Source organism: Aedes aegypti, chromosome 2, assembly GCF_002204515.2.
Source record: "Aedes aegypti strain LVP_AGWG chromosome 2, AaegL5.0 Primary Assembly, whole genome shotgun sequence".
Lineage (NCBI taxonomy): Eukaryota > Metazoa > Arthropoda > Insecta > Diptera > Culicidae > Aedes > Aedes aegypti.
Window position 1 is genome coordinate 110788386 of NC_035108.1, and position 12273 is coordinate 110800658.

The 12273-nt window shown below is 40.3% G+C and overlaps 1 protein-coding gene and 2 long non-coding RNA genes across 3 annotated transcripts; 2 read left to right on the plus strand and 1 right to left on the minus strand.

Annotated features, from left to right (window-relative positions):
* Positions 1-1906: 1906 nt before the first annotated feature.
* LOC110675276 lies at positions 1907-2503 on the plus strand. The gene is made up of 2 exons (XR_002499326.1): positions 1907-2243; positions 2309-2503. It is a non-coding gene; the product is annotated as an uncharacterized LOC110675276 (long non-coding RNA).
* Positions 2504-5237: 2734 nt separating this feature from the next.
* Positions 5238-5831, minus strand: LOC110675277. Its single transcript, XR_002499327.1, has 2 exons — positions 5667-5831; positions 5238-5599 (listed from the first exon to the last, which is right to left on the minus strand). It is a non-coding gene; the product is annotated as an uncharacterized LOC110675277 (long non-coding RNA).
* Positions 5832-8885: 3054 nt separating this feature from the next.
* LOC5572750 (phosphoglucomutase) lies at positions 8886-11093 on the plus strand. The gene is made up of 2 exons (XM_001660527.2): positions 8886-9138; positions 9217-11093. Exons 1-2 carry the CDS (start codon positions 9061-9063, stop codon positions 10822-10824), a joined length of 1686 nt encoding a protein of 561 aa, XP_001660577.1. The 5' UTR covers positions 8886-9060; the 3' UTR covers positions 10825-11093.
* The last annotated feature ends 1180 nt before the right edge of the window (positions 11094-12273 follow it).

Genomic DNA, 12273 nt, shown 5'->3' on the forward strand with positions numbered 1-12273 from the left:
ACATGAAACATATTGTACATTCACTTGAATATTGGATTATCTCGGCTATTTATAAGACTGCTCGAAACAGTCGTCGGGAATCAAGGGGTATCTTAATGTATTTCATCCATTTCGAACAATGTGGCCGATGTTGTTGAAACACATAATTATGATAACTATACATACCTTACGCACAATAAACTATTGCCACTTATTGTATTGTTTCAATAAACGTTTATTTTGAGCGTTAGAAACACTTATTACAGGTTGAATTATGTTTAGTGAAACATTCTTTTATAAACATTCCATCAGACCACCCCTCAACTTCCAAGTGTGAAGCCGGCAGCTGAGAGTCAACAACAGCTATTTTGGAAATCTGACTCGACGCCCACTTTGCTGTCCTTCTTGCTCTACTTGAAAGAGTAGGACTGCTCGTTTGCGCGCGAAAATCTTCTCGCTCGTTGTTGCTGCCAAATCTGACAGCGACTGTATCACCGACCGTTTGAAACGACGACTGTTTCAAACGGTCGTGAACAGTTAGGAACTGAACAGTCAATATATTGTGAATTTCTTTCACTACTGGACTGCGAAGTGTGGTTCCAGAAGTGCGAAAATGCAAATAAAAGTGAGGGAATGCATCGAATCATGTTCGTGTGTTCAGAGCACTTTTTCTTTGGATTGCGAAGAATTATTCCGCTGAAGACACAGACTCGATTTGATGCAATCGCGCACTTGTATCAGCGTTTCTGCACTTGTAAAAACTTCTGCGATAGACCAGTGATGAAAGAAATGCGCAATATTGACTCTAAACTCGATGTTAACATTTCTTTACAAACATAACTTGATATTGACAATGCTCTTGAAACTTTAACAAATTCCATTGTTGAAGCCAGAAGCATTGCAATTCCAAAATGTGAAGTAAAATTTGAATCCGTGATTATAGACGATGATCTTAAACTCTTGATCCGTCTTAAAAACGTGAGGAGAAGGCAATTTCAACGCACTCGTGATCCTGCTATGAAAATTATATCTCGCATAACTTCTGATCTCGCCCTAAAAGCCATTGGTAACCATGTGTGTAGCTCGTTGTTACTGAGCATCTGAATGGATTATCATGTTATTTAATAATGCTGTGGGGAAGAAAGGATCAATATCTACCTGTCCGTGATGTTGGTTTGGATGCTTATTCCTTCATTTGCTCAGAAACAACGAGCTACGCTCGTGGTTACCAATGGCTTTTAGGGCGTTATCTCAGAGTATGCGAGATATGGCAGGATTTGCAGAAAGAAATCAAAAAACGTTTTTCACAATTAAGAAAGAAAAATTTGTAAATAGAATTTCTCCATTGGACCCTGGCTCTGAGCCCTTTTGCAAATTATCTAAAATTTTGAAAAAAAACCTCAAAAGCCAATACCGGCTAGGAAAACAAATTATTACTAACTAATTGTGAAAAATCTCAAAAATTTGCTATGCAGTTTGAAAGCGTGCACAATTTAAATTTAGCACTTACTAGTCCAATTGAAAATCAAGTTACTCAGGACCGAGGGGGGCCACACATCAAGATTTGTTAAGATTTCCTAAATATCATCTTAAATCCATCTTATCTTAAAACATTACATCCCAGTGTGCCATCTGTTCATCATCTGTGTCGTCTTCTTGCATCTACTCGCATCTAGTGGTTATCACGCCCAATGGTATGGGTGCCCTAGTGTAGATGTAGTTGTGAACCTTAGAGGAAAACAATATACACTCAGTCTAGAAAAACACCCAGAAACCGGGTGTAAATTTTTCAAATTGGGTAATATTTCCATATGCATTTTGATGAGTCTGGAAAGTGTGTGCAAGTTTCTTTGAGGAAAATAAAAACAAACTGTGTATGACGAGCGTATGTTAGTCTACGTGTGTTCAAATGTCACTAAGCTCTCTACTTCATCGATGTGCATCCTAACTGTCAGTCATGTATCTTCGCGTTGTCGCATCAACAAAAAACAACTAGTTTTATTTTGTTTCTTTACGCGGTTGTATACTTGGAACAGGAAGTTTAGCTTAGTTTATGAGCATTAATTAGTGGTTTCTATAGATAAATCATTCATTAAATAAAGTGACACAAATCGCAGCTCCAGCAGTAGAAATTTGTGGAAGAAATGCATCAGGAATGTTGGCTTTTCCCCCGGACTACAGATCACTAGAATCGGAATCGGACGGAAATTCTGATGAGCCGGGAAGCATAACAACGATTCATCCGAAGTCATACTCAACCCTCGGTATGTATGTCCGTGTACGATGTAATGAATCGCGGTAAAATTAATAGTAGATTTATTTATTATAGGTTTCGAATCATATGCAAATAATACAAGGAATGAATCGCCATTGGTTGCCGTAATGAATAGCCGGAAGTATATTCGAAACAACGATTCTAAGCAACAAGGGAGGCAGTAGTTTTTATCGATCCAGTAAAACTATTTCTTTTAATTAGAAACACCGCAATATAATGGAGTCAATAAAGTTGTGTGATCATGTGTATTGCTCCTTTATTCCTGAATTAAGTTTCCACAATCCACTCCCATTTCAAAGAGGTTTTCAGTGATGAACTGTTTGATGGTGTACCGAACATCGATCTCACTGTGAAAGGCACACTAGCCTCTGAATGACCCTAAATATCTAACTGTTAACCATTTGGCGCTACAAGAAGAAGATTTAAGGGGGGTCCGTAGCCTTGAGGTTACGCTTTCGCTTCATAAGCGGAAGGTCATGGATTCAATTCCCAGCCCCTCCACAAAAAAAACCCGTCCAGCCACCAGAAGACACCGCACGGAGGAGCGTGCTTTGGGGAGCACATTCATCCTCCGTCAGTATCAGATGGGTGACTGAGACAAACTGACCCTCTTCGCAGGCAGCTAGCCTCACTAACAGCAGAGCTCTCTCCTACCTGCTCGGTGTGAGAGTGAAAGAGTAGGAGAGAGTGAAAGTTGATGTAAATATAGATAAGTTAAAAATAGATCTGTATCGATAAAGAAGCTAAAGATCAACTGATTCCGGCACAGTAGTGGCCACGAGCACGGAGTGCCTTAATAAAAAAAAATAAAATAAAAAAAAGAAGAAGATTTCTTCAACTAATTATTATTTTGAACTTGACGAAACAGTGGAAAATATCACAAATTCTATGGTTTCTTCTTCTTTCTGGCGTTACGTCCCCACTGGGACAGAGCCTGCTTCTCAGATTAGTGTTCTTATGAGCACTTCCACAGTTATTAACTGAGAGCTTACTGTGCCAATGATCATTTTTGCATGCGTATATCGTGTGGCAGGTACGAAGATACTCTATGCCCTGGGAAGTCGAGAAAATTTCCAACCCGAAAAGATCCTCGACCAGTGGGATTCGAATCCACAACCCTCAGCTTAGTCTTGCTGAATAGCTGCGCGTTTACCGCTACGGCTACCTGGGCCCCCAATTCTATGGTTTATGCTAAAAATTAAGGGCCGCGCTCCAGCTCAGTAAAATTATGGGCAAAATCATATTGCATTATGAGTTTTATACTTGGAGCAAAACTTTTCCCATGTCATTCGATTTGAATTGTGTGAACAGAATTAGGAGAAATTGGAATAAGGATACTGAACGATTTACAGATATTTGCAATTTTTCCTATCCCATGGCCCCTCCACAGTAGACCTGTTCAAATTTGAAAAAATGTCTGGAAATCTACCGGTCAAGCAGTATTCGGAATTGTCATGCCAAGAACAATGTCTGGTCAAATTTTCAGCTCATTTGATAAAGATTTCAGTATGCTCCAAGTTGAAAATGTGTTTTTGGGCTTATTTCAAGGTTTAAAAAATGATAACTAGCATGTGGAAAATCAAAACCACATGCTATTACCACTACTTGAAAGCAATTTCTATTCTGTTAAAGTTTGTCGAACACGCTAGTAATATTAAATTGAGTTTTAACATTGTTTGATCCAAATTTGTTCTCCATAGTACCCAGAAATTACAGTTTTCTCAATATACATGGTATATAAAACAACCATTAAAATTATTTTTTCATGCCCTTGTCAACGAGAATCGAACATAATACATTTATGAATTCATTGACCATCAACAGCTTACATGTTGCTCAAGGCAATAAATTACAATAAATGCCCAAAGATCGAACACTGCATCGCAACCTGATGATAATTAAATCATGCATGACACATGTACCGAAAACGAATGAATTGAACAAGTTAGCATTGCTTTTTCTTTCCGAGTGATGATTGTTTTGATCATGGAGGAATCCCTGCTCATAATAGTCTACTAGGTGGCCCATAACGTTTTAAATCTTAAATAACAAAACAACTCGTGAAAATGGTGAATTCAAACATCATCGGCAGATAGGCCCTTTTACGAGACTGCAAACCAGTTAGGCCCTTTCAGTTAGGCCCTTTGCTTGAACATGGTTTCAGTTAGGCCCCTCCAGTTAGGCCTTTTATTAAACTTAGTTCCAGTTAGGCCCTCTTGGAATTTGTTAATTTTATTGATTATTGAAGTGATTTTCAAAGTTTTAGAACAAAATCAATCGATTAGGTATGTGATAAAATCAACAATGATTAACAAAAATTCTTTATTGAAGATTCAGTACTATATTGATTCCTATTTCAAGCCCATTCTCTTTTTTACTAGTTTTATCATAATCTTAATGCAAGGGGCAAGACAGATTCAACATGAGTGAATCTTTTCACCAGAGTTACTCAGAATTCATCAAATTCGCTCAGGTTACAGATTTGTCTAGGTTATCCCAAGATAAAAAATGGTGGGAAGTTCTAAACGGGTATTCCTCAGAAGACACGTGAGTTACTCAGGATTGCTCAGAATGCTTCAGTTTGTCTCAGACATAATCAGACCATATCAAATTCTGTCACTCTTCAAATTGACCATGGTTGTGTATGTTTAATTTCGATCAACGTTAATTTGATCTATTTTGTACTATTTAATTGGCCATTACATGTAAGCTAAAAGTTTACGTTGTAATTATATATGAATTAATCACAAACAGTAGATGTAGCCGAACCACCAACATTTTTTCGGCAGGACAATGCGTATGCTGCGTCGAAGAAAATCACAGTCTGAGAAGAGTATCATAAACCATCCTGAATGGAGTTTTGCCTGTAGTGTAGCCTGAAGTACTTTGTAATAAAACCTATGGCACGACGTGATAATGAACTATCTCTCATCGCGTGTCTTCTCCGTTATGGGTTCCATAATGATAATAAAAGTACATGAAAACTGTTTCAATTTACGTTTTATTCTCGGTATGAATATGGAATATTCAAATACAGACTCGACATCGAAACTGAATTAAGTCTCCGACAGGAAGTAGTTCCTGCTTCTAGCCCGGATTGTGAACGGTTCCATTCGCCTTCGAACAGACATTTTTCTTGCCGGCACTGTAAATTCACCTCATTTGCAGTTTTGTCCTTCATGACGATCGGTCTTGTGTCTTTCTCGGGCGAATATTGTCCTTGCTGGATTTAATCTTCAGGCTTGTCACCGCGTAGGCGTAGATGCGGCAGGATAACTGTTGAAAGTTGCAAATAGCATGTTTTTCACACTGAATCCATTGCTATATGCGGCTAAGAAATTTTTCCTAGAAAAAATAAATAATCATAATAAATTATTGAAATTTAAAATCATATAAATATGGATTTACTTACTTTACAATCAATAATTACTTCAAAACTTTTCATCTTCATTATTTATCGCTGTTTCGTTACGTCAAACTGAGTTTGGTTTGTTATTCTTTTTTTTTTTTGAACCGCTTTGCCAAAATCAAGATGATTCAAGGGTGGGAATTTCGAATCGCAAATTCCTCAGAGTTGCTCAGAGTTATGGCCGGTACGCTGATCATAAGTACTGTGCAAAAGGATAGGACAAGAAACGGTCAAGGAATGATTCCGCTACCGAAATTACTTGAGCTGTACGCTGTTGAGAAGTAGAGCTGATTTCATAACATCGGTAACGCCTGCTGTACAAATCAAATGGAGCTGTCACTTTTCCGTACGGAAAAATGTGCCGCTCAATTATTCCGCAAGTAAAAGTGACATTTCGCACATATTGGATCAGCTGTCAAAATTACTTCGGTAAGAAGGAGAAATTTTACTTGAGCGCTTTACGTTTCAGGTGCGCATTACTCAGAACTGCTCCAGATTCACTCTGCTTTGAACACTGTCTTGCCCCTTGTCTTAATGCGAAGTTAGTTGAAAAACTGATTTTTTATCCTGACAAAAAAAAAATCAATTACATTATAAAATTTGAATAATTTTTATTTGTTGCCTCTAGTTGTGGATCGAGTTCCAAAAGTCACGATTTTCACAAAAACAAATTCGTTTGTTTTTGTAACAGCCCTGCAAGAATTCATCTTATACTTCTCCTTGGCATTACGTCCTCACTGGGACAGAGCCTGCTTCTAAGCTTTGTGTTCAATAAGTACTTCCACAGTTATAAACTGAGAGCTTTCTTTGACAAGTTGCCATTTTCGCATTCGTATATCGTGTGACAAGTACGAAGGTACTCTATATTCAGGAAAGTAAAGGAATTTTCCATTACGAAAAAACCTGGACCGAGCCATTCTGAAGGTATCTGAGTTCCATTCCCACTCAGATACCTTCAGAATGGCTTTGCTTTGTAGCCGCGGACTTAAACTGCTCGGCTAAGGAAGGCCCTCAAGTATAAAACAAGTAAAAAAGTGAATGGGTTTGAAATAGATATAATCAATAAGGTACTGAACCTTCAACCGAGAATAACCAACATTTAGCTATTACATTGTTTTTCTCTCGCTTTATTTTATTTAAGAACTATGAAAATCACAATAAGCAATAAAATCAACAAATTCCAAAAGGGCCTAACTGGAACTATGTTTAATAAAAGGGCATAACTGGAGGGGCCTAACTGAAACCATGTCCAATCGAAGGGCCTAACTGAAAGGGCCTAACTGGTTTGAAGATTCATTAAAGGGCCTATCTGCTGATGATATTTGAATGCAACCATTTTCACGAGTCGTTATGCTATTTGCGATTACTAACGTTCTGGGCCACGTAATAAACCATAATGAGTGTCTAACACAAGTATAAAACTAGTAAAAAAAGTGAATGGGTTTGAAATAGCAATAATCAATATGTTGCTGATTTTGTATAGAATAGTTTCCAATATTTAGCTTGTATGATATTGTGTTGTTTTCTCACATAATCATTAAATGTTGTCGAAGAATTATGCAAATCACTTTTTATTATTGAATCAATAAAATTAGCAAATTCAAAAAGGGCCTAACTGGTTTGAAAATTCGTAAAAGGGCCTATCTGCGGATGATGTTTGAATTGAACTATTTTTACAAGTTGTTGTGCTATTTGAAATTCAAATCGTTGTGAGCCACGTAATAGACCATTATAAGTGTCGAACACAAGGGATTATCCTAAAAAAAAGTCCATCAATTGGGGCCTCCTCCAATGGGGGGATGTACGAAAATGTGACAGTGCATGGATTGGGTATTGGAAAAAGCGTGACAGAGGGGGTCGAAGGGTTCTAGAAATCCAGAAAAACGATGGACGTCATTTTTGGATCTTCCCCAAGTATGAAACTAGTAAAAAGCGAATGGGTTTGAAATAGGAATAAATTTCCAATATTTAGCTATTATAAGGTGTTTTTTCACATATTCTCTAAATTTTGTTCAAGATTTATGCAAACCAAAAATCAATAAAATTAGTAAATTATAAAAGGGCCTAACCTGGGAGGGAGAAACCGATACAAAATTTATGTACGTCATAGTGAGCCGAGATTCTGCTATCACGAACTGTCACTGTGAGCCCAGATCTTGAAGAATGGACAAACTTGATAAAAGCGCGTAATTGATCAAAACAATTTTTTGCATTCCAACAAAGTTGACAACAGTCGGTTGAAAATCAATTCCTGCAACACCCAAAAGCAATGCCACGATAGTACCTTTTAATTTGATCGAATATAAAGTAATAAAACACGCATCTTTTTACTGTTTTCCAATCATCATTAAAATTGGAGCACATAAAACTATGGCCCTTTTTCCAAGTTTGTCCAGAAAGATCGAAGGTACACAATAAAAGAAAACTAGCGATTTTCCGCAAGCCTGCCTTGATTGTCGTTGGTGAGCGGGAGTTATCTTGCAATTTGGAAAAGTGTTGTGTCATATTTCGTGTGTAGTATCGGTGCCTCCCTCCCAGGGCCTAACTAAAACCATGTTCAATCAAAGGGCCTAACTGAAAGGGCCTAACTGGTTTGAAGATTCATAAAAGGGCCTATCTGCCGATGATGTTTGAATTCAACAATTTTTACGAGTTGTTGTGTTATTTGAGATTAGAAACATAATGGGCCACGCAACAGACTTTAATGGGTGTCGAACACAGGTATGAAACTAGTAAAAATGCGAATGGGTTTAAAATAGGAATTATAAATATGGTACGGAATCTTCAATTGAGAATTTCTCAATGTTTACGTTTAGCAGATAGGTCCTTTTCAAATGTTACGCTAGGATTCTCTTCGATGTGGCGGTTTCGTGTTTCATTACGCCACCCCTTTAAAACTCATTGGTAAGACGCCTCTATTAACACAGACCTATTTTCTGCGAAGCTGCCATTATTTAGGGGTGTATGTTGAAACAGAGCTATCGATCAATAAATTATTATTATCAGATGATGGAAGATAGTAACAATTTGTACAGGAAAGCGTATTTCCTATTAGTTATGCACATTATTTGGCTTCGATTTTCAATGCAACAAAAACGGTCCATTAAGCGAAGCAAAACTTGAGCAAATTTTGGGATTTCCAAATTTTGGAATTCATTAGTTTTCTGTCGCACGCTGATTGCTGACAAATAGGAACACCTCTAGAGCACAGATGCGAGCGACCTTCACGCGACATTCAAAACAGATAAGTTCTCACGAAGAGGCAGAAAAACATTACATTCGTTCGTCAGTCTTCCTCAAAAGCAGCAAGTTTTATCAGTTCTTGTTCCAAAATTCTGACTCCATACAGTGTAACAGAACAGTAGAAAAAGTGATAAGAGCTTGGACGGACAACAGAATGGCCATAACCGTCGCTACCGTTGCCACCACTCCCTTCGAGGGACAGAAACCCGGCACCAGCGGATTGCGAAAGAAGGTAAGCTAAACCAACGATCTTAAGCTTCATCCCGAGTTCCCCTAACCGATTCTCTTCTCCCATGGCCCGCGCCGACAGGTCAAAGTGTTCACCCAGAAAAACTACACAGAAAACTTCGTCCAGTGCATTCTGGATGCCAATGGAAGTGCCCTGGCGGGATCGACCCTGGTTGTGGGCGGAGATGGCCGTTACTTCTGCCGGGAGGCTTGTGAGCTGATCGTTCGGATGTGCGCCGCTAATGGAGTGGCCAAGGTTCTGGCAGGGCAGAACGGCATCCTTTCCACGCCGGCCGTATCCAGCTTGATTCGTCGCCATAAGGCGCTGGGCGGGATCGTCATGACCGCTTCCCACAATCCGGGCGGCCCGGACAATGATTTCGGGATCAAGTTCAACTGCGAGAACGGGGGACCAGCTCCGGACCAGTTCACCAATAAGATTTACGCGTTGTCGGGAGAGATCAAGGAGTACAAGATCGCAGAAGGGTTGGAGATTGACGTGTCGAAGATCGGGGTCAACAGTTACGACCTTGGCGGGAAATCATTCGTCGTGGAGGTGATCGATTCCGTGGCGGACTATGTCCGCCTGATGAAGGAGATCTTCGATTTTGACAAGCTGAAGGACTTTGTCGGGGGAAAATCGCGGAATGGACAGCCGTTGAAAATGAGGATCGATTCGATGAACGGTGTAACCGGAAGTTACGTCAACGAGATATTCGTCAATTGTCTGGGAGCTTCGAAGGACGGAGTGGTTCACACGACTCCCCTGCCGGACTTTGGCGGGCTTCATCCGGATCCCAATCTCACTTACGCAAAGGATCTGGTTGAAGCCGTCCGGAACGGAGATTACGACATTGGAGCGGCCTTCGATGGGGACGGCGATCGCAACATGATTATTGGCCGCAATGCGTTCTTTGTGACCCCTAGCGACTCTTTGGCGGTCATTGCTCACTACCTAGAGTGCATTCCGTACTTCAAAAAGAATGGCGTCACTGGCCTGGCCAGAAGTATGCCAACAGCTTCCGCAGTGGACTTGGTGGCCAAGGCCCTGAACAAGGAACTGTTCGAAGTCCCAACCGGTTGGAAGTATTTCGGTAACCTGATGGACGCCGGCCGCCTGTGTCTTTGCGGCGAGGAAAGTTTTGGCACCGGTTCGGATCACATTCGCGAGAAGGACGGAATCTGGGCGGTTCTGGCGTGGTTCTCCGTCATGGAACACACCGGAAAGAGTGTCGAAGAAATCTGTGTTGAACACTGGAAGCGCTATGGACGCAACTACTTCACCCGTTACGATTACGAAGAGTGTGACCTCGCCCCATGCAACGAAATGATGGCCACTCTCGAGAAAACCATCACCGATCCGTCCTTCGTCGGGAAAGATTTCTCCTCCGGGGGTAAGACCTACAAAGTCAAGCTGGGAGACAACTTCAGCTACAACGACCCCATCGACAAGTCCGTGTCCACAAAGCAGGGCCTCCGAATTGTGTTCACCGATGGAAGCCGCGTCGTGATGCGTCTCAGCGGAACCGGAAGCTCCGGAGCCACCGTCCGGCTGTACATCGATTCCTACGAGAAGGACAACGTGCTCGGACAGGCGGCCGTTATGTTGAAACCCCTGATCGATATTGCCCTGGAAATCTCTAAACTGCCGAGCTTCACCGGTCGCAATGCGCCAACCGTCATCACGTAAGATGCAGCGTGGCTCAGAAGCTATCGTTCGCTGTTATCAAGCCATATGCACGGTTATCAGCTCTGTTTGTAGAAATTTAAACCTAGCTAATAAAGTACCAAAGTGTCATCACATCATAGCTCTTGTTCAGGTTCCTTATTGCCGGTTCCTAGCGTTAGAGAAGTCATCGTTTGTGCATTTTGATTAAGTTTCGTTGTATCTGTATGCGTTTTGTTTCGAATGTTTAGAAGAGTTCAAATAAAGTTAAACAAATTTTATTATCTCGAGAATTTGCTGATTGCTGTTTTCAGGATGACAAACACAATCGTCTTTGGGAAAATGCAACTCACGATGGAAGGTATCGATCAAATATGCGAAAGTCATTGTGGAACTGATAACGGACAAGTCTTGATGAGTTTATCTGTCTAATGCTTAGTCACAACTTTGGCAGAGGACTACGTTGCTTTTCACTATACAAAAAAGGGGTCAGGAAATCAAACAAACTGGTGTTGGCGCTCAACCATTTTGTCATAATTTTTGACATATTTTATTGCTGTTTGCGTTTGACGTGCAAACCTTGGCTAACTGAACTTCAAATGCGGTAATATAAAGCAATCAAAGGATACTTAGCAACCATGAGCCATATCTCCGCCAACCATGGACCTGTGCACGAGTTCACGAATTTGACGTTTGAGCGGTGCCGAATTCACTTGTTGCCATGAGCTGTGATGTTAAAGTCACCAAAATAGGCCAGGAGAAGTGGATGAACTTGTCATTCATTTTTCTGTCAAATCTCATACAAAATCTACTTTTTCTCTGACAGAAATTCACTCTAGGTGAACCACTTCCCCTGGCCTATAGCTTTGGTGAGCGAATTTGACGGATAGCGCCGACAATTTTTGTCGCATAGGATTCATCGAGCGTAGCGCGGTTGTTGCACCATGGCCAGATTCATTTCCCGAGCGCGTGCACGGAAAGAAATAACAATTGTGATTTAAAAAAAAAAACAGTAGCGGAAAATCAACTGATGATCATTGTCAGCAATGGTAAATCGGTCTGATGTATTCTGCGCTGTTCATATGTATTTTCCACACGTTCTCTTATAATTGTTTTTAATCCACTTCGATACCGTCAATCCGCCCCCAAACTGGATGGCGTACACTCAGCTTAACGCAATTTATAATTAAGTATTGAGTTGTATATATTAGTATATATTAGTTGTGGTGCTAGAGGACATCTTGAAAATTCACTGAGATTCTTTCAGAAACCCTTCTGAAATTATTATATGTAGTTATTTCTTTGATCGCTCTGATTTTTCCAATAACCTCCTTGGGACTTCCAATTGGACTATCCCAGAAACCCATCTTGGGTTATTATGGAAATCCTTTCAGGATTCTGCTGTAAAATTCTGGAATTCTGCCGTAAAATTCTGGAATTCTGCCGAAAATGATTTAATGATTGCTTTCCAGT